Here is a 21,781-nt window from a genome sequence, read left to right as displayed (position 1 = left end):
AAAACAAAACAAAAAAACCCCAACCAACCAAAAAAGAAAAAAAGAGAAGCCCCCAAAACAAACAACCAAAAAACCCCACAGAAAACCTAAAAAACCCCCTCAAAAACTCCAAACAAACAAAAACAAAAAAAACAAAAAAAAACAGAAAAAAGGGAGCCCCCAGCATTATTTTGTGCTGACTCTGTGGTTACAGGTTGCCTTTGGATGCTGAATTTATAGGCTCAGCATCCTATTCTGCAGTGTCAGACTCAAGTTCCTGTGTGACAGGGAGACATCTCAGGAGCCAGACACCCCAACCCACCACTCTGAGCTGCCACAGGAATATCTGTGCCCTGGGAAAGATCCCACAGGAATGGCTTGTGGAGGGCAACTCAGCCTGACTTTTCTCATCCTGCACTTCTCCTTGAATCAAAAGCAGAGCCAGCAAATTGGCTGGGATTAACAGCCAATCTCTGGTTTGTCAGCACGATTTCCAAACAAAAAAAGGTTCTGAAAAAAATGTCCAGGGGGATCTGAGCATCCCAGGGTGTCCCTGGGGCAGGAACAAAGAGTCTCAAAGATTTCAGCTTCCACCCAAATGTCTCCTGCTCACTTTAACCAGGAGAAAAGCCAGACTGTGCTCCCAGTGCCCTTCCTGGGGCAGTGCCAAGCATCCAGCCAGGCACAAGGAGAGGGCACTGTTTGGGAATTCTGCTCCATGGCTTTGGGGTTCCATGGAGTTTCATCTCTGGGACACACCCGTGTATGGCTGTGTCGGTCCCTTCCCTTGTTTCTCCTGCTGGGATGTGGGGTGGGCTCATGGTGTCAGAGGTCTGGGGGTCCTGCAGGTCCCTCCAGAGGGCAATCCCAGAGGAAATCAACTGGGATGGGCAGCCCAGAGGCCATGAAGCACCCTGGGGTTGTCTCCCCATGGACACAGCACAGTGGAGGGAGGAGCAGGGCTGGACACTGGGTACCAAACCTGCATCTGACACCTCCACTCCAGGTTTTCATTGGGTGCCACTTGCTTATTCCCTGCTTGCACCTCAGGAAATAGGAGCAAGTCATTCCTGTCAGGAACTCTGATCCAGGGCAGAGATACTGGAACAGCCAGAGCATCACAATCTCCCTGTGCTGTCCCCCAGGCTGCAGCTCCCATGGGGTGCCCTGGCCTCAGCACAGCTCAGGAGGATCCCCATTTCCAGAAGGTGTTTCCCCTCTTTCCAGAGCAGGCAGCAGGCAGGGCAGAGGTGGTTTGGGCACCACAGTGACTCCCATTTTCAGGGATGTCTCCCAGCAGGGTTCCCAGGAATGACATCACTCACCCAAATGCCAACCACAGCATTTTTTTTCTTTTATTTTCCCCACAAACAGTAATTTTATAGTTAGGAGTATTTCACGTAGTCATGGAGCAGAACCCAGGGATGCACAGCAGCTGCCTGGGTCTCGTGGGTTTTTTTTGGTTTTTTTTGGTTTTTTTTCCAAATCACAGACCCTTTGCAAACTATTTCTTGATGCTTTACATCACCAAAACCCAGGCTAAGCACATCCCCAGAGGAGCAGGTTCTCCCGTGGCCAGTGAACTCTCTTGCCTTGGAGCACTTTTAATTCCCCTCCAAGAGTTGCCAGGTTCAGCCTGTGCATTTCAAGGACTTCAGGCCAAGTTTAACTCAAAACCCACCAATTTGTAACAAGTTTCCATTAGTAACTCAAAAGATCAAAGCCTGCTTCCTCCCCCATCCCAAGTGTCCAAGGCAGTTACTGGCTTATCCTTGGTTTTTAGGGCTGCAGGAGACCCAGAGGGGTTATTGCAGGCATTGCACGGTGCAATAACCCCGGGTTGCTCAAGCCTGCCCCTGGAACGGTCCCAGCTCTCTGTAAGATTGCTGGCAGTACAAGACAACCAGCAATTTATGCAAAAGTGTTCCGTGTTTTCTCTCAGAGGCAGCAGTGCGGGCTTGAAACATTTCGAACTCTCCAGGGAGGCTTTTGAAGCAATTCCCAAAGGAGCTCAGGGGCTCGGGCATCCTGCGAGGATTCCTTTGTGATGCTTTAAGGACTGAACGAGCTGCAAAATCCTCCACACAGGGAAACCCTTTCCCAGGAAAAGGGCTGCCAGGACCCCTGGGCTCAGGCACTGGGCTCCGACTTGCTCTTCCCTCCTTTCTTCTTCTTCTGTGGTTTGTCACCCTCCACCTGCGCTGTCACCTTTGCCTTGGGCACCTTGTATTTGCTCCTCTGGCTGTAGAGGAGGTTTTTCTGGAAGAGGCGTGGGATGTTGCCCTGGAACAGCAGGAGGGCAGCGAGCATCCCTGGAATGAGAGCACAGACCCCTTCCGAGCGCTGTGTGGAGCATCTCCACCCTCCCCACAGCTCAGCAGCGGTTTTGGCTCCTTGTCACAACCCTCACCATGACCAAAAGGCAGCTCAGCACCGCTGAAGTCCCCACTGAGAGCTGAGGGACCCTTGCTGTACTGCTTTAAGGAGAATTTACCACTCTGTCCTTAACATAAACAATGCTTGTTTTGACCCATAAACCACCCCAGTTCTCTGGCAGAGAATAATTAAGGTTGGAAAAGTCCTCTGAGCCCATCGAGCCCAGCCATTCCTTCAGTGCTGCCGAGGTCACCCTTGGTCCTGACCCAAGGGCCACATCCAGGTTTTTAAATCCCTGCAGGGATGATGTCCCCACCACTGCCTTCAGCAGGGTGCCAGTGCCTGACCAGCCTTCAGGGAAGAAATTTTCTCATTACCTAACCTAAACCTCCCCTGGGGCAACTCGAGGCCGTTTCCTCTTGTCCTATCAGTTACCTGGTGGCAGAGCCCGACCCCCACCTGGCTCCAGTCTCAGCTCACATCCAGCTCCCCATGACCACGCTGGAGCTGGGGACAGCCTCAAAGCATAGCTCAGCCTGCCATTGCCCTGAAACACCTTTGCTACACCTCCCCCAGACTCTGGCTTCAGGGAGATTTCTGCCCTTGTACCACGCAGAAGTTGGATTTTAAAAAATTGGATAGCAAAGAGATGACCCCAGAGTCAACGAGGCAGGATGAAAAGTGACACTTGCCACCGGCAACCCCAAGTTCAGCCCTTTGCCAGAACAGTTCACGTTACACTGAGCACTTCTGCCTTGCCCCCGTGCCAGCTCCTGCCCCCTGGGAAGATCTCACCTGCGAGGGGCCCCAGCCAGTACACCTGGATGTAGTCCCAGAAGCTGCTCCCCGAGCAGTGGAAGGTGGTGGCTGTGGCCAGGGCAGGGTTGAAGAAGGCCCCCGTGTACGGTCCGGCTGTGTGGGAAGAGAAACGTGGCCAACAGTCCCACGGCATCCTCTGGAACACCGACAGAGGGCTGAGACCCCTCCTGCCTGCCTTCTCAGACTGGGGAAATCCCACCCTTGTCATCCTGAGCTTTGTAGGAAGCAGGAAAGCTCAGTGCAGGACCGAGGGATTGCAGTAGGGGAGGTTCCAGGGAGGTGATACCAGTCTTGAGCTACGGCTGTGAACCAAAATTCACGCAGAGCCCAGATAGCCCAAACTGCCATCTTCATCCCAAAATGAACACTCCCCAAAAGAACAGAAAACAAACACCTTGTAGTAGTAGTCATTACCTTGTTAACCCCTACCTCTCCAGTCCTAGGAGATGAAACACAGGGGGCTGTTCCTCCCCCACAAACGAGGTACTTTTCCAAATAACTCGGGAGAAGAAACACCAGCGCTGCTCACCTGCATAGGTCAGGAAGGTGACAGTGGCTGCCAGCGCAGGGACCCGGTACAGGGGGTGACTCTGTCGCACCTTGAGGAGGACCAGGTGGAACAGGAAGGAGCAGGAGCCTTCCACGAAGGCAGCGTGGGGCAGGGAGGCGCGGATGGAGGAGCTGCACTCGGGCGCGATCAGGTTCTGGATGAAGTGCAGCTGGCTCAGCTCCCAGGACCAGTAGAGCCGGGTGAGAGCCCAGCCCGTCCCTGCACCCCCACCCTGGGCCAGCAGCTTGGCCGCTGTGGCTGCCAGGCTGGACTCGAGGAGCAGGAACTCCTGCAGGGACACGGTCGGGTTGGCCGATGCTCCGTCCAAAGAGGCACCGTGGACAGCGGAGAGGAGGAAGAGGAGGGTCAGGAGCACGTCCAGGCCAAAGCCACCACCCCAGGGGCCGATGTCCATCAGCATCCTCAGCTCCAGGCAGCTCATGCACAGCTGGAACGAGCCAGCAAATTCCCTGGCAAGGCAGCCGTGTGTCCCAGGGGACAGAAGCCTCTTGGAAAGCCACCTGAGCACCTGGCACAGCCCAAAAACCAGGAAGAAAAAAGCAATGGAGACATTCAAGCCATCCATAGCGAAGGCTGTGCTGGGGGCAGAGTCTGGGAAGGAGCAGAGGAAGCTCCTGCACCTCCTCTTTATAAAGCCAAGCAAAAGCAAACGTGGCACAGCCCGACAGGCCTGGGAAAGGCCACACGTGTGGCCCCCACAGGGCAATGGCAGTGCCACAGGGAGCTGCTGGACTCACAGCAGCTGGAGCTGCCACCAAGTAGTCTGTCCCAGCAAATCCTGGTGTTATTTCCACCAGGCACTGAGCCCTCAGCCCCAGCATTCACACCTGAGAGCCCACAGCAGCTCCCCAGAGCGGACAGCTCTTCCAGAAGGAACAAAAAACTTCATTTTCTTTCTGCTTGGCTCCAACGCCTGGAAGTGTCCAAGGCCAGGCTGGACAGGGCTTGGAGCAACCTGGGCTAGTGGAAGGTGTCCCTGCCCATGGAAGGGGTGGAGAGAAATAGGTTTAAGGCCCCTTCCAACCCAAACCATTCTGGGATTCCACGGTAAACAACACATGATGTGTCTTCTGGGTCATTCCCTGATCTGCAGCAGAAGTGCCACCACTCACTGCAGAACCAACCATAAAATACCTAACATCACAATCCAGCTCAATTCTTTCCACCTCCCCTCCCTCCTCCTGTGTTTCCCAGGAGTAGAGAAAGCAGTAGAGTTTCCTCTTTAGAAACAAAACCTCACAAGGACCCAGCAAACAGCTCAAATCCAGTCCCTGAAAGAGAACCACCAGATCACAGGACACAGACTGGTAAAACTGGGAAAGAAATTCCAACATCTCTTCCTTCCCCCAGAAATGGATTTTCCCCTTCTTCTTAACCATTGTAAGAGTTGGGCCTTAGGAAATAAACATTCCAAGGTTTAAAAACTATTTCCCACCCATTGCTTAAAATTCTGCCCATGGCACAGTTGTGGGATGTTTAACCCAGGGTGGAGAGAGGAGCTGGGAGCTGTTGATTCCAAGGATAACTATGGGATTAAACAAGGCCAGGAGCTCACTCCCTCATTTGTGTTAGTGCTGATAGCAGACTCCATGCAGCTTTGCAGGGCTGCTCTTCTAGGAACAAAACTAAAGAAAAATTCCAATATTCCCACCAAAAACCCCTTTACTGTAGCTGGAACATCAGTGTCCTTCCAAACCAAACATGCTTTCAGGGCTTAAAATGCAGATTTTAAGGACTGGACAGGAACAAGTTGGCACTTCCACATTTCAGCAAAATAAACATTCCCCAAAAACACTGAAGGGTCACAAGAGCTGAGCAGACCCACCCTGGCTCCCTTGTTGTTTTTGCCCTCAAAGAGGCAACAGCTACAGAAAAAAAAAGAGTTATAAGGTTATTTAAGGGAAGTTTCACTGGGCAGAGGGTGGATTAGAGCTTTCCAGGAGCAGCTGTGACAAGGCAGCAGGAACCTGGGACAGGTTTCCCTTCATGGTCAGGCAGGAAAAGGGCTCCAGGGGATCCAAGAGTTAATTGTGCTTTGTGAAAGAACCCAAATCCTTAGAACAAGCGTTCACTGAGAGGAAAAAATAACAAAGATGGGCCACCCTTGGCTCTAGAAAGCTCAAGGAATCCCAGAAGAATCACTCCTGAGGAAGGTCAGCCCTGCACATGGTGAGGACACATCTTCCCTCCAGACCATTCCAAGGAGCTGCCCTGAGTCCTGTCAGTGTCCTCAGTGTTGATCCACAGCTGCTCCAAGCTGGATTCACTGCCCACGAGCCCTCCAGGGAACACCAGGACATGGACCCCGTGCACTGAGACACATCCATGCCTTGACACAGCCTGTCTGCTCTTCCCTCCTCTGCACTGACTCTACACAGCTCCAAAGCAGAAGTCTGGGAGCCCTGAAAGAGAATGAGCAACTCCTAACTTCCCACTGGGAAAATCCCATTAGAAAACTCAAACCACTGGTCCCTATGGCCTGCTTTAACACTCAGGCCAACGGGGATTTGAAATCCTGATGGATTTGATTTGATGATCCTAAAGGTCTTTTCCAGCCTTACTGATCTGTGATTTGAAGTGATGATGTGCTGGTGGACATTCCCACTGCACACACCAGCTGGGAAAAGCAAGACAAGCTGTGTTGGTGCTGCCCTGCTCCCTCCTAACAGCCTGCAGGCAGAGAAGTCACAAAGTCATTGCTCTCACTTGGTGGTACTCCCTCCTTCAAGGAAAAGAAACCTGTCCTTAAGCTGGATTCAAAGCAGGGCAAACAGCTCTTAGAGAACCTGCTTCCTCCACACATCTGGGGAGCAACAGCCAGAGTTTGGCTGAGCTCAGCAAACTTACATGTTGCTTTCTCACATGACTGAGGACAGCTGGTTTTATTAAAAATAATCTTGAGAGCAAAATGCAAGTTATATTTAAAAAGGGGAAAAAATGCAGCTGTACAAATCCCTAGGAGCAGAGATCTATGGATAGCACAGTGCTCCAGCACAGGAACACTGGAACTGCACTGAAAGCCAGCAATGCTCTTCAGGCACCACCATGAAAATGCTGCTAAGGAGGATCCTCACTTTTCACCCACCCTGGTTTTAACCAGCGTGCTCCTGCTGCAGTCCAAACAGTTGTACTCAGCTCTGCAGTAACTCACTGCAGCTGAACAGCAGCCCTGAAAGGGAGGAATTGCTGCCCCCAAATTTACTGCCTGCAAGAACAATGTTTTAAATACCCAATCTTGAATAGGCTGATCTCAAAAAATGGGGCTGCTCTTGGGTTTAGTCTCAGGCAGGTCCAAGTCTCAGGCTCAGTGCAAGGGATGAGCAAGTTCACACAAGACTTAGGAGGATTTACCAAGGACTTGCAACTTTCAGCCCTGCAAGCCAAAATCAGCCAAAGGCCTGCTCTCCTTCAAGTACCAAAATCCTAACAGTCCTGAGTTCCACTAAGCATCTTCTCCTCCTGTCCACTTTTCCCCCCAGAAATTAAATGCCAAATCACTTAAATGCAGTGTTAAAGAACACCAGTTTAAATGCACAAAGAGTGGATCGTATAGGAAGACAAAGGCACTACAACAAACTGATAACCCTGAAGAGACAGGCTCTGAGCAAACCAACATTCTCATGTCTGGGTGAAGCAGCTGCTGGAGATGAGTGGTTTCTTCATTTCCTTTTGTCAGTGTACCACCAAAGCTTGTACAACATGCAAGAAAGGGGAAGAGCCCATTTCCCAGCAACACACGGGGAACACAGGCCATGCCAAGTCCTCACCATTCACAACCGAGGCAGGAACTTCATCCAGAGCCAACTGACCCGGGCTCAACCCCAAAGCAAATCCCTCCTTGTCCTTGGCTGGACTGGCAGGCAAACATCCCACAGCCTTTTTGTAGGTCCAGTGGAAAACAAAAGTGGCTCTCTGCAGCCTTGGAGGCCAAGAGGAACCATGGATCTCATCCCAAGTCCTCGAAGAGCTGTCAGCACCCGGTGCCCTCACTCCCATGGTCCAACACCGATCGGCGGCGGAGCAAACCAGGAGCCAAATCTTCCCAGCAGCCAGCAGGACAGCTCCATTCCCATGGATCCTGTGCCATAATGTTTGTAAGCAGGACAGTGGATGGTGCCCAAGGTGCAACAAAGCAGAGCTCTTGGGAGCAGCTCCTGAATCATCACCATATCTCCAGAGGTTACGGGCCCATCAGTCCCACCCCAGCACTGGCCAGCGGAGGGGGAAGGTGCAGCTGGGATGGGCCAGGCTGGTGTTTGCTCTGCTCCCTCCACATGGAGGGCAAAGGATCTCTTCCACAGTGGGTAAAAAGGGTGTTTTGGAGCTGCTCTCCTCCCATCAGCGATCCGGAGTTTTTCTGGGAGGCACACACAGCAAAGCTCGTGGGGATCCCAAGGCTGGTACAGACACTGATAAGTAATAAAACTTTAAAGAAAAAGGCTGGTATAGCACAAAATTATATCCACCATCATATTAAAGCATTCATAAGAAGCTTAATTACAAATAAATTCTGTTAATCTCAGTAAAACACTGACACATTAACCCTTTCAGATACTCTTGTTATCAAAGGTATAAACTCATGACAGGGAAAAGGGGGGAAAAAGCCCCAAAGGTTTTTTAAAAGTTTATTTCTAGCCCTGAAAGACAGTTATTAAACGAAGTCAACAAATACAGTAGTTAATATTGCAGTAACAATTAAATAACATAGTGGGATTAAATTACACAAAAGGCAACATTAACATCTGAAGACAGTTAAAAAAATAAAAAGAAAGCTTGCACCTACTTCCATTCCCATCAACAGCATAAGGAACAGAGGGAAAAACAGACCAGAGAGATTTATTGACTCAATTCCAGCTGGAGAGACCCCTAATCACATTATCTTTGCTCCCTCCCCAGCCCCTCTGACAACGGGACCCATCTGCTGTAGCCAAACCTTTTCACCTCCCTGCACAGAGAGCCAGGGGGGAAGGCTCCAATTAGTCTCACTAACACCTAAGGCAGGGCAAAGTGCTCATTCCCATGGTTATTTTTAATAAGAACTCTGGTTTGTTCTATGATAACATCCCAGGAATCTCACACTCCCTGCACCTCAGCCACAAGCTGCCCAGCTGACACTTCACAGGGATCGTGTGCACGTCTGATCCCCGCTCAGGATCTTGGGTGGGCACCCAAGAGGGATGCACAGGAATCCCCACATCTGGATGCAACTCATCCCTTCCCATCATTTCCTCCAGCTCTGGCTGGTCTCCGCTTGCCCCAGTGCCACAGCAGAGCTGTCAGCCCTGCACCCACGCAAGGGCTCTGCTCTGCTCCCACCAGGGAAAACCCACGCCTTGGAGCTTCCCACCTCGCAGACACCCTCAGAAAAGCGATGCCTGACCCTCCAGACACAAAAGCACAGCACAAAAACCTTCTCCTGGCTCTCCTCTCCTGCCAGCCCCACCTCTGATCCCCATGGATACCTCACCACAGAACAGCTGCTGCGTGGGGCCAGGGAGATGCTTGGAGCTGAACACCGTCCCAGGTCACACACAATTTGGGAACTTGGGATTGGGCCAAGTTTTGTGCATTAGGATGGCTGAATCTTCAGAAATTGTCTCCTAAGCAGGCTAAATTGGACAAATTTTGCAACATATGTTTTAAACCGTTCTCATTCACCAGTAAAAGTGAACTAATAAGTTAAAATTACTTATGATTTCTTGTTTTCTATTTAAAAAAGCTAAATTTATCTAGATTGTGCCATTAAAGGAAAAAAAAAAGATGAAAGAAAGAAAAGCTCCCACTTTAACTCTGGCACAAGGAGTTTCACCAAGTCCATTGCCAGCAATGGACAAAGAGGGAACCAATGGTACAACAGGTTTTTCCCTCAGCCAAGCCTCCTCATTGCTCCATTTGACCAGGGAGCCAGGACACACTCAAAACAGGGTGATTACAGTGTCCATGGCTCATAATAAGCTTTTTTTCCAGACAAATGCACTTGGATTACCTTACCTGGCATGAGACACTTCCTTGAATTTAAAATTTAAAGCCATAACTGTTGTCACACTTACAGCAAGAGAGATTTATCCCTGTAAGGAACAGTTAAGATAATTAACCCAACAGAGATTTTAACTACCACACAGGAGCAGAACACAAGCTGAACCTGCCCACCAATGCATCCTGCTGGCCCCACAGGAGCCCAGGAGCTGTGAGACCCCAGCCCTGCTCCCCTCCACCATCCCCCCCAAACTGCCTCTGCCATCCTGCCCGGCCGCTCTCACCTGGAAGTTTGTTTTGTCATACCTTGGCTACCAGTCCCCAAAATGTCATTCTCTCTATAGAGATACTGAAAGTCTCTGAAAATCACTTCTATCTCCTGCCAGCAATGTTTGGAAAAGTGTGCAAAATTTTTATTCAGGGTCCTCTGTCCACACCCAACCATAGCTCTGTCTGTCCCAGGCCCTGCCCCACTGGGAATGCAATACAATCCCACTAAAGTCATGGCTATTCTTTCACAGACTCATTTGGCACATTGGTACTACTTGGCTCTTCCTTAAACACTTGGGGATGTTGAAATGCATAGACTGTAGCATTAGAAGGGGCAGAGGCTCTGCTAAACTCAACCCTGGCAACACCCCAAGAACTCAACCGCTCAGGCTGTCGCTGTCCTTCAGGAAGAGGCACTTTTTGTTGTGTTGAAGGGTTGGCTGCAGCCATCCTGGCTAGCACAGAATCCTCAGGACAAGGATCAGAGTGACACCAGCCAGTCCAACAGGCCCCACGATGGTCTGACAGCACTTCTTCCCCTCTGCTTCATCTCACAACTTTGGCATCTCCAGGTGTTCATCATAATTTCCAAAATCCTGTATCGTCAGCGTCCTCAGATCTGGTTATTTGTTCTTCTGGTTTCATTAGTACAAATGGAGCACATACAAAACTGGAAAAAATAGCTCTAATACTTTAAACTCTGACAACTCCATAGGTTGATGCATTATTTGCTTGGCGGGGGGAGGAGGGGGGAAATTACAACATATACAAAAATGTATTTGATACAAAGAAGGGAAATGTAAAATAAAAAAAGTCAAAGGCACCAGCATAACTTCCAAAGCCCAAGTCAGAGCACAGATACAAGTTTATGAACCACCCACTGCACCAAGCACATTATCCCTCAAGCTTCTGGCCAGCAAGTCTAACAAGGGAAAAAAAGAGCAGACAGGAAGACAGCTGGAATTTTTTCTTGCCCTGACTAGAACTGATCATTTGATCATAAATAAAGTATCTGACCCCAACCTACACATCCATAACCCACATCCAAAGACTTGACCGATCATTACGGTTCTACAAAGAGGCCACATTTTTGATTTAAAAAAAAGTCCACAGAGCACAAGTATGAGAAACAGCTGAATACTTCTCTTCCCCCTCTCTCTCTCCTTTTTCATCTTAAAAAGTGAAAAGAATCTCCATACATTATGATTCCTTAAGTAACCGAGTTGTTGATTCTACAGTACAGCGACAGCTAATCCAAAACAGAAATGAGGGGCAAGATGTACCTTCACATTCGCCACACCTGCCGTGAATCTGGTCACTGGGAGCTTCCCACAGGGATTGCAGGTAGAGGGGAGGAAGAGGAGAGTCAAAGAGATCAGCAGGTAAAATTAGTACTGCTCTCTGAAAGCTTGAATCTGTCATTCAAGTATTGAAAGTACCCAGAGGGTACAACGGGAGCTGTTACAGCGAAGTCGTTAAAACCCCTTAAAGCCCCGGGCACAGCAAGTGGTATTTCTGGGCTGTCTGGGAAACAAAAATCAGAATAAAAAAACCCCACAAAGGCCAGTAATTCAGCCCTCAATTCCTTCTGGACCCCAGACAGGGATCTCTAGAGTTGCCACAATGTATTTGGGTATCTTCTGGATGAGAGTTTCTTCCCTTTTGCAGACGTTTCCCACCCCCACAAAAACCCCTTCCCTCCCCCCCGAAGTGTAACAATTTCATATATTATAAAGATTTGTAAAATACAAACAAACAAAAAAGGAAGAAGGCTGTGGCAGGATGTTAGCGGTTACTCTTCATTGCTTCTTTGGCTGCCAGGATCAGTGGCGTCAAGCTGGACAGAGGTTTGGCCAGTTTCAAGAAAGGATGCTGCCAGGAAGACAGAAACACGAGGAATCAGTGAAAGACACACTTTTAAAGGTTTGATTTCCAGCAGGATTCATGTTTCCATGGAGCTAGGAAGCAAAGAATCTGCATTTTAACTGCTGACTTGTGTCACGTGTTTCTCCTGATGGCTACAAGGACAAAACGATCCCAAGCTGGCTGGAGTCACACTGCCTTGCCCAATGGAGTTTCTCCTGGTTTTGGAAAAGGCGAGTATTGAAGCTGCACTTGCAATGAGCAAAACAAAGATCTAAACAAGAAATAATCAGAGAAAGGCAAGAAGTAGCAGCTGGCTTTACTGGGAAAGCCTCTACACCATCTGCCTGAGAGCTACTCCTTGCTCTCCCCAGGAATGGCATCAGAGATTCTCCCACACCTTCACAATGCTGCCTACAAGCAGATCTCCTTTAACAAACCAGCCTTTCTCCAGTGCACAGAAAGTATTTAAAATCAAAACTAAAAGGAGAAGTGGTGTCACTGCTCCAGCTGCTCAGCTCGTAGGGCAAAACCCAGCAGGGAGAAAGGAAACTTTTCTTTTCAAGGTTTGAACACTGATGTCAGACCAGCAGAAATATGAAAAGCAATGCAAATGCTATCACTGGCCACCCTCTGAAAGGAGTTCCTAAACTACTGGACACTTTGGCAGTGGCAGAGTGAAATCACAGGTTATGATGGAACAACTTTGGAGTATATTATATATCTTTCCTACCAACTGCTCTCACTACAATTCCCAGGAGAAAACACAAAAAAAAAAAAGAAGTAAGGGTGTCAGTCTATGGAGTGGTTCATTACAGGCGTCATGACCTGACTCTGCCTTCTGGACAAAAAAAAAAAAAAGAAGAAAGGGTGTCAAGTCTATGGAGTGGTTCATTACAGGAGTCATGACCTGACTCTGCCTTCTGGACCTCACTGTGAGAAGAAGTGGACTCTCACCTGTAGCAATTCTTTGGCTGATCCTCTTTTCTCCACATCCATCTCCAAACATCGGTTCAAGAAATCCCGGAATATTGGGGACAGTTTCTCTGGGTTCTGGAGTTCTGGTGTGCCATTAGTTGCTATCAAATATAAAGCCTGTAAAATGAAGAATAAGATATAGCCAAAACCAAGCTTTAAAAGTGTCAAACTGACCTGCCTTGTGGCAAGCCCTCAGATGAGAGGGCTCTGCAGCTACTTCTCCTCAACTTCAGATCAGAACCGTAAAAATGCCACACGTGTAGGCACTCACGACCTATTCTTCCTAGTAGCAAAATAATGTTCAGGATCTTTTGGAAACAGATACTGACCTTAGCAAAGAAAACATCAGTTTGTGACACAGCAGCACTTTCCACAATGTCTTGGGTTTGCTTTCCCCAGACTATCACAGAGGCCTGAGGTCAAAGTCCTGTGTTTTATTTACAGGCAGGCAAATCTTCTAAGTACCATTACAGAATCCCAGACTGGTTTAGGCTGAAATGGACCTTAAAGCCCAACTTGTTCCACCCCCTGCCTTGGGCAGGGATACCTTCCACTATCCCAGGTTATTCCAAGCCCCGTCCAACCTGGCCTTGGACACTTCCAGGGATGGGGAGTCAGGGTAAGGCTGACTGCAAATTCAAGACAGCTCTCTTCCTCTGGAAGAATTTTGTTGTACTGCTGAAACTCGTTGGCTTTTTCATTTCATTTTCTTTTTAATGCAGATGCAATTAGCAAACAGGTACTGACAGTGGTGAACACCCAGCTCCAGCAACACCAGGGCTTCTTACCCTCAGGGGGTTCTCATTGAGGTACGGGGGCTCTCCTTCCACCATCTCAATAGCCATGATGCCCAGGGACCAGATGTCCACTTTGGGGCCGTAGGCTTTCCGTGTCACCACCTCGGGAGCCATCCAGTACGGAGTCCCCACCATGGTGCTGCGCTTGCTCTGCTCAGGGGTGATCTGGGCACAGAACCCAAAGTCAGCTGCAGGACAACAGAAGGTTAAGAGGTTAAACTGGGATGGTGCACCCCAAGAACTGGTTTTCCTAGAAGACTTTTCTATAGCTACACATACATTTCATTGAGAGGGGTTTGGGGGCAGTTTCTTCTTTCCTCCCCCACTACATTCTCAGTATTAAAAAGCCAACGTGCAATGAAAATACAAAACCTGAAGGTGCTTAAGCAGGGCAGAATTCCATGGAGTGAAGACAAGGCTTTTGTCCTCTGGAAACAAGAATTACCCTGCAGAAGAATGGTGTTTTGCCCAGTCCTTCCATCAAGAGTTCTAGGATGGTAACAGCCAAAATAAGCAATCAGGCAGAACACAGGCAGAGTGTTCTGCATCTGGTGTGTTATACAGCCTGAATTAGAAGAAATCCATCCACAACCCATGGCTTCTGCCCTGCTAAACAGACTGTACTTGTGCAGCTACTGAGGTCAACATTTCACAGCACTTTGGCCATCTATACAGGCACTACAGCCGACAGACACGGAAACAAGGCTCCAGGGAAGTGCAGTGCTACCCCACTCAGCAGCAGGAACCTGGACAAACAAACCTTTCCACAAGGTAACTACCAAAGAGAACAACCACACTCAAGAAAAGGAGAAAAGTCACCTATTCCTATAGCCTTCAGGTGCAACAGCAATGCATGTCCCATCATGTTACTTTATCCAGCTGCAGCACTCCCACTTCCCAGGCATGTAAAGCATCAATAAGAACACAGTTAAGGCAGGAGACAGATATTACCTTATCATTGACACTAAGTTAGAGAAAGAGAGACAGAGAGGGGGAGGGAGAGAAGAGAGAGAGAAAATTCCAGGGCGATTTTGGAAGTGTTATGCCAAGCAGTGCTAAGGAAAGAGCCAAGACACGAAGTGCCAAGTTGTACCAAGATCATTTAACACAGAACTAAACCACCCTGACAGTCAAAATGCTGCCTTAAAAAAAACCCAAAACCACAAAAACCAAACCTATAGGAGTAACCAAGTTCCTCCTGCACTTTTTGGCCTTATCAAGGTGTCACAGTCACCTCCCAGCATGGCCCATTTCCGTAACCAGCCCATGGAAGCAGCTGCAGTGTGTTCTCCTGACCTTCCAGCCAGGCCTCCAGCACCAGCCACCAGCACAGAGGAAGAAGACAGGCAGGAATAGAGTTTCACCCACCAGCAGCATGTGTAGCTGCAGTGGTGACACCTGTCCTGTCACCAGACTCCCTAGAGAAGGGGAAGAGTTCAAAAAGAAGGTGCAGTTTCTCCCACCCTAAACTTCTGCTAAAGCACTGTAATCACACAGGCCCAGAACAGCTTGTTCAGCACTCATTACTCCACCTCCCCTTCATACAGGGAATTTTTGCAGCTGACTCCTGTCTTCTCCTGTGTCTCCCTCCTCCTCATCCTCCCCCGATTTGCTGCCATGATGATTTTGACTCAGCTACTCTGTCCTTTGGCCACTTTGCTTTGACACCTCTTTTGCATTTGTGATCATTCTCCAGCTAACTCTTCTCAGCCACATCCTCTCTTGTAACTGTTCACTTCTCTCCAGCCTCTGACGCCACAGCTTGTGCACAGACACATCACATCCTTAAAATAAAATTCCCTATGCAAGTGAGCAGCACATCCAACAATACTGGTAAGCAAATTAGGTTGCTGGTAATCGTTCTTCACACTGCATCTCAAATAAAATGAGACTGCAAACCATCTAGAATAGGAATATTGCTAAGACACATTTTCACGGCACTTCAGATTCCTACTGAAAACACTTTTTGCTTCACACCTTTTTGCCTTAACTCTTTGATTGTTATATGCTTTGTACATTCCTTGGTACATACAGGAATGCAGATAATGCACCTCTTTCTCAACAGTCCTGACAGCTACCAGTGCTTTCACATCATTTTCGTTTACACACCAAAAAAGGATTTACTGTCCAAGCCCATGCATGCATAACCATTACCTGAAAAGCAAGTAATTTGTTTTGCCATGATTATATTAATGAAAGTGTTACACTTCCAGTCCAAGATAAGACATAGGGTTGGACTGCAACAAATAACCAATAATGCCCAATTTTCTTGTTAGTGGCCTTTTCAAGAACGGGGCCAAGCATTAGTATCATCCTAACAAAGCCACTGCAGTTTGCTGCAACTTTGCTACTGCAATCATTCCCATTTTGCTTCACTGTCTGTGCCAGTTACTTGCTGTTTACCAACGAATTCATGGGGCCACAGGTTTGCTTCAACATCCTTCCAGGCCAACACATTCACAGCCCCATCTGAGGGCCCTCAGAGTATCAGCACCTGCTGTCTGATACATATTTTACAACAGAATTCTTTTATATTACTCATAGTCAATAAAAACCACCTTAAATTTCCCTGCCAATTCTCCTTCTACAGATTTACACACTCTGAGCCAGAGATTCCTGAAAAAGGGAAAACAGAACGTGAAACAATTGTCTGCTACTCACTTAATTTAACTGATCCATCCATTCCTAACAGCACATTGTCACTCTTTATGTCCCTGTGGATCACCTGGTTGGCATGGAGGAACTCAAGCGCTTGCAAGCACTGGGTAGGAGAGAAAAAAACAACACTCAGCATCCAGGAATGGAACTGCAGCACGTGAGCACAAATTCAAAGCCATGTTCACACCCTCAGCCAGCTCTGAGTGCAAGAATAGAAAGGTGCTATTGAAAATAACCAGCAGAGGAAGCTCTTGGGCTAAAAAAATGCACTCTGGATTTCAGGAGCTGAAAAATCATTTCACCGTGGAGTTTCCCTATCTTAACAAATGCATCCTTTAAACTCCTCATCACCCAAGATGCTCTCAGAAATCCCTGATGTTAATTTTGGTACATCCCACAGCTGCTGCAGTGGAACCATAAAGGATAAAGTGAGAGCTTTTCAGGCTGAGGTCTCACCAAGAGGAACTGGTGAGGCTTCGTGTCCAACAACCACACAACTTCTACAGTGAAGGCTGTAAAACATCTTCATTCTGAAAGGCACTAATGCTGGTTTGCATTGTTTTCAGATGAAAACCTTTCACACGAATTTGCTGCCCAAAACCATAATGAAATTTACTTTTGTTATTTGAGAATAAAAGGCAAAAGAACAAAAGCCAGATTTTTCTCTTTCCATCTAAGCAGAACATTTGCCATTTGCAGCTTGGTACAGATGTCCCCACTGAAATGGATTTTTTCTTTTAATCTTGGTTTGCTTTAGCAAAGCGACACTGATTTGCAAAACTAAATGTATCTAAAACACTGGGCAGCAGAGTTTTGACAGAGTACAATAGTTCAGTATGTGATTTCTTCCTCAGAAAAGTCAGTTACTCTCACAGTAAATAGTTATTCTTTTGGTTCTCTGCTTCCAGCTCTGGTTTCTCTGGAAACCATTCCCTGTCCATACACGTTACTGTGCAAGTTTGCTTTCCCTCCCCTCCCTTGGGGTGAGTCACAAAACCTCTCGTCATGCTGATGGAGTCAGATGGGCTTTTTAAAAGCCTCCAGTTTCTCCTGCACAGCAGATAACACAATTCTCCTTCTGCCATGATAAAATCAAGCCTGAGCTGCATACTGGCACTTGCTCAGGGCAGAAACCACTGATAAGATGTGATACTGGCTGCTTTTAACACTTTCATTTGAAATCTTACTGGAACATGAAAGTTATTCCATCTACAACCTTCTGGAGCATTATTTTCCTGAGAAATCCATAGAGAGAGCGTATCTGGCAGAGAACTGTAGATGCCACACACTATGGGAATGACTAAAGTGGGAAAGGGATAGTCTGCACTCAGTTCATCTTTATTTTAGTGTATGTTTAACATACTCCTATTTCAGCAGATCCATTTGCAAACTGTGAGCAAACACCATTTCCCTTCTTCTAGAAAACTCTTCAAAGCTTTCAGGAGTTTTATTTTTCCTTTTTTTTTTCCTCCTTTCTACATTACCCATACATGAATATGCAGATTTTTCTTAGTGCCTCTGAATGTTCTTTGCTAGTCCAAGTCAAAAAAGCCATTCCTTCCAGCTGCTAAACTTCTCTATTGCTCCTCCCTGAACTTTATTCATATTATTGTGTTAATAACAGTCCACATTATTCATATCTTTCTGTTAACACTGTCAGCAGGACGAGGCACCCCAGGTACCAAACCCACAGACTTTATTTGCTCCATCACAAAACATTCTCAAAAACCACTGTAGTTCTTTTGTCTTGCAACTTGCAAAGCCTCAGTTTTCTGAGTTAACCTAATTTTGTTATTTTCTGCAATTTTGATTTTTGCTCATGGTACCATTCATTCTTTACTCAACAGCTTCAGCAGCAATTGTGGCAATTAGTGCTGACTTGAGCATGCCATAAAAATGAGGGGAATAGGGAGCACCTTCATTCCTCAGCCCAGCCCCTCACACTCACCTCTCTGCAGACAGCAGCAATCTGTGCTTCATCCATACAGGTCTCTGTGACCACATCTGTTAGAGAGCCTCCAGCCAGATACTCCATCACCACAAACAATTCATCCCCTACGAGGTAACTACAAAGAGAAAAACAAAAGCATGTCCCTGTGCCATCAGGGTGACAGTCTACAGAGAGCCTCATCTGCTTCCAAGACCCTTAGGTAGAGGAAGAGCAGGTCTGTGCAAGGGATAATCTCCTGTAACCCTTGGGATGAGGAATCAGCCAGCTGGCTGCATTTACCTGTCCAGGAAGTTGACTATGTTGGGGTTCTTTAGCTCCTTCATTACCAAGATCTCGTTAATTATCAGCTCCTTCTTGGGCTGTTTCTGCAAATTGATCTGTTTAATAGCCACCTGAATAGGGCAAAATAAAACAGCAATCTCAAACCTCAGTACCCAAACCTTTCAGTCACACTTAATACAGTGAAAAGGCAGAAGGAATCCAGTAACAGGATTAAAGGAGCTTAAAACAGTTTGTGGCTAGCAAGTTGTTAATTTATCAGCATACAACTTGAAAGAATCCAGCTTGATCAGCACACAACTTGCACCCACGGCCAACATCATCCTCTTGCAATTGAAAGGATCCACAAACAGTGAGAGAGGCCAGACCAGACAACAAAGGGCATTCAGGAGGTAGAAGGATATTCACTCAATTCCATATCAACAGGCCTGGAGCAGAAGAGAATCCTGTAGGAACTCAGAGAGAAAATCTGAGCCTTCCAAGGCATGGTGAGGCAATTTGTTGTTCTTTATTCTGACCAAACTAGTGTTTGGGTATATGGAATGCTGGGAGGCAGAGGAATTCCTCTCAAAGTCATTAATGAATTATCCAAGACAGAAAAGGGTAGATAAAGGCCCACCTCATCCAGGAAATAAGGTAACAAGGACAAGTACTACAGAGTTCACAATGGAGAAGAATCATCCCAGCTCTGTTAACTCCAACAGTCTGAGGAGGCAGTTTGGAGTTCTGCAAGACAGCCTGGGCTGACTCCAAAACCAAACATAAGAACCAACAAATTCCTGTAGAAATTATTCTTATTATATTGCCAAGGACATTAAAGGAAGAAATTCTCATCATTCTGCAGCACAGAGTGACAAAATAACTCTGAGTGGAGGTGGAGCAGGTTGATGAGGGTTGTGGGAGTTTGGAATGGAAACCTCAATGAGCAGATATTTCACAAGCCCTCTTGGACTCCTGTGCCATGCCCAATCATCCTGCCTGAGAGGGAAAAAATTCTCAATATCTAACTTAAATTTCCCTTATGGCAATTTTTGTCTGTTCCCTCCTGTCCTGTCACTGTGTAGCTCTAGGAGGAGTGTTCCTCTTGGTGATGAACAAACCTAACTCCATCCTCAGGCATTAAACAGAGGAAACCTGAACACTGCATGAAGGCTGCAAGCCATCAGCTGCCTGGCAAAGTGCACAGCAGGGCAAAGAAAGGTCCTGGACCCAAAATTCACTCTGCAATCAGTAAGAGGACATGAATACTGCAGTGTGTAGAGAGCAAACTAAGAGACACTGAGATGATGGGAAGGCTCATGTTACATCAAGATGTAGTGCTCCACTGCAGGACTGCTGAATGTTGTTAGTGCTGAAAGGGCATTTATTATCAGTGACCTAAAGAATGCCTACTTGTGGATATTTAAAAGAAAAATTAGGAAAACTTAAATAAAAACATTGAAAGAAAATTAGGGAAATCTGAAGTTAAACTGAGACAAATAATTCCTAAAATCTGAGTCCCAAAAGCTCTCTGGGTTGTTTCCCAAGATATGGCCACTGGATGACAAACATGCAGAGTACTGCTGATGCCACCAGAGAAACCAAGGGATGAAAGCAAAGAGTAGGATATGGAGAAGACATTCTGAGGGCATCACATGAGACAAGCTGCTTCCCTAGAGACAGACACAGCCAAGTGTGCCAAGACTGAACAAAATTTTATTTCTGAAAACGTAACACAACAATGCCTGCAATTCTTGAAGGATAAACCATTTTGTAAGCTCACTTCTGGAACACCTCACTCTCTCTGCTTTTCATTGGAAAGACTATTTTTAGCTTTCACCATCTGATTATTATAGAACAAGGCACACTCTTATAACTGACTGTGACAAACAGATCTGAGAGGTGATAGCAGCAATGGGAGCCACTGAAGGGAACCACTCAAATCATTCTGGCCACCTACAGAAGAACATTTAAACAAAAAACGAACACAGGAATCTTACCTCCTGCCCTGTTGCCACATCAATAGCTGTGAAAACTGTACCTGAAGCCCTGTGAAGAGAAAGACAAATGTTACAGCAAGTTGCATCTCCCTGCGTAACAAACACACACGTGAACAGCCAAATCAAAACCACAAAATTGTTTCAGTTTTCAATTCAAAATTTCCACCACCGTGTGATGCCTTTGTTGTTTATTTACTTTACTGTTTGCTGCCAGAGAAGTCACAGCTGCCCCATCCCTGGAAGTGCTCAGAGCCAGGTTGGACAGGGTTTGGAGCAGCCTGGGATAGTGGAAGATGTCCCTGTCCATGGCAGGGGTGGAACTTCAAGGGATGTGCTCTAAGGTCCCTTCTCACCCTAACTAGGGTGGGATTCTGTGATTTATCTGCTGAATGCAGCCAACATCTCTGCCTGCACAGGAAGTGGTGTGAGGCAGAAAACAGCACCCTGCTCCTAACACTGGCCCACTGGGGATAAAAGCTGGGGTCAATACTTACCCCTGCCCGATTTTTTCATATCTGGTGTATTTTTTCTTGGGATCTCCTATGCTGACAATAGTGCCTGAAAGAAAAAGCCAGTCAAAAAATCAGTCCAATCCCACTGCCCCCCAACAGCAGGGCTGGCCTGGACAAGATAGGCACAAGAGTGGGTCAACTCAAGTAGCAAAGCTGGTGCACCAACAGCCAAAGCTGCATTAACACTGTGAAAAATCATCACCAAGATGATTATGGAACAAGCAACTATTTTGTGTTACTATGGTTTGATTGAAATCCATTGTGACACTGTGATGTGCATGTATGATACCATCCCAAACCTGTTCTATCCTTGTTTTCCACCCCAGAGGGCTCCAAGCATTACAAACCCCCCCAAGCCAGCGCAGCGCTCTCAGCTGCTGCTGACACAAAGCTACCCAAGCACTGCACACACAGCAAAGGTGAGGCCACAGCTCTAACACTGCTCCCCTGCTATCTGAAATGAAGGCACCTACGTAGTTTTTCCATGATGTCTTCATCTGACATCTTGGTTTTCTTTTTCTGTTTATCCCCTGCTTTGGAGGCGCTGTCGGCGCAGGTGTCACCGGCCGGGGCGGGGATGGGGTCAATGACAGAGCGGGTGTAAATCTGTGAGAGAGACCAGAGACCTGAGCACCTGCTCTGCCACCACTGACCTGCAGCTGAAACCCACCACGGCTCTGCAGACATCCCCAAGCAACATTTTGTAACGGGTATGAGGCAGAAATTAGACCTGAGACACATTAAAGCTCCATAAAACAAGATGCTGGCAACAT

The 21,781-nt window shown here is 47.3% G+C and overlaps 2 protein-coding genes across 3 annotated transcripts in view; both read right to left on the bottom strand.

Annotated features, from left to right (window-relative positions):
• Nucleotides 1–1,439: 1,439 nt before the first annotated feature.
• Nucleotides 1,440–8,214, bottom strand: LOC121342096 (aquaporin-12-like). 2 transcript variants are annotated; one of them, XM_041416224.1, is made up of 4 exons: nt 7,513–8,214; nt 3,704–4,253; nt 3,151–3,267; nt 1,440–2,291 (listed from the first exon to the last, which is right to left on the bottom strand). In XM_041416224.1, the coding sequence occupies exons 1-4, from the start codon at nt 7,513–7,515 to the stop codon at nt 2,110–2,112; spliced, it is 852 nt and encodes a 283-aa protein (XP_041272158.1). In that variant the 5' UTR covers nt 7,516–8,214; the 3' UTR covers nt 1,440–2,109. The 2 variants fall into 2 exon arrangements, with proteins under 2 accessions (XP_041272158.1, XP_041272156.1); XM_041416222.1 differs by lacking the exon at nt 7,513–8,214 and having other exon boundaries at nt 3,704–4,310.
• A 142-nt stretch (nt 8,215–8,356) lies between these two features.
• The window catches only part of PAK2 (p21 (RAC1) activated kinase 2), a 41,778-nt gene continuing 28,353 nt past the window's right edge, over nt 8,357–21,781 (bottom strand). The window contains exons 7-15 of the mRNA XM_041416221.1: nt 21,482–21,614; nt 20,991–21,054; nt 20,497–20,545; nt 18,518–18,630; nt 18,236–18,353; nt 16,291–16,390; nt 13,621–13,817; nt 12,812–12,949; nt 8,357–11,863 (exon numbers count right to left, since the gene is read on the bottom strand). Of these exons, the coding sequence (XP_041272155.1) occupies nt 11,777–11,863; nt 12,812–12,949; nt 13,621–13,817; nt 16,291–16,390; nt 18,236–18,353; nt 18,518–18,630; nt 20,497–20,545; nt 20,991–21,054; nt 21,482–21,614 (999 nt within the window). The 3' untranslated portion in view covers nt 8,357–11,776. The remainder of the gene's footprint in view (nt 11,864–12,811; nt 12,950–13,620; nt 13,818–16,290; nt 16,391–18,235; nt 18,354–18,517; nt 18,631–20,496; nt 20,546–20,990; nt 21,055–21,481; nt 21,615–21,781) is intronic.

The sequence above is a fragment of the Onychostruthus taczanowskii genome, unplaced genomic scaffold (genome assembly GCF_017590055.1).
Source record: "Onychostruthus taczanowskii isolate IOZ18803 unplaced genomic scaffold, ASM1759005v1 scaffold51, whole genome shotgun sequence".
In the NCBI taxonomy this organism is placed as follows: domain Eukaryota; kingdom Metazoa; phylum Chordata; class Aves; order Passeriformes; family Passeridae; genus Onychostruthus; species Onychostruthus taczanowskii.
Note: the sequence above shows the minus strand (reverse complement) of the source record. Positions and strands in the feature narration are given on the sequence as shown.

Bases quoted from the DNA above. Each gene is read 5' to 3' on its own strand.
- LOC121342096 (XM_041416222.1), bottom strand. From the start codon at position 4,310: ATGGATGGCTTGAATGTCTCCATTGCTTTTTTCTTCCTGGTTTTTGGG. The intron at 3,268-3,703 runs GTGAGCAGCGCT...CTTCCCACACAG, and splicing joins CACCTTCCTGACCTATGCAG to CCGGACCGTACACGGGGGCC. The intron at 2,292-3,150 runs GTGAGATCTTCC...CTCTCATTCCAG, and splicing joins CTGGCTGGGGCCCCTCGCAG to GGATGCTCGCTGCCCTCCTG.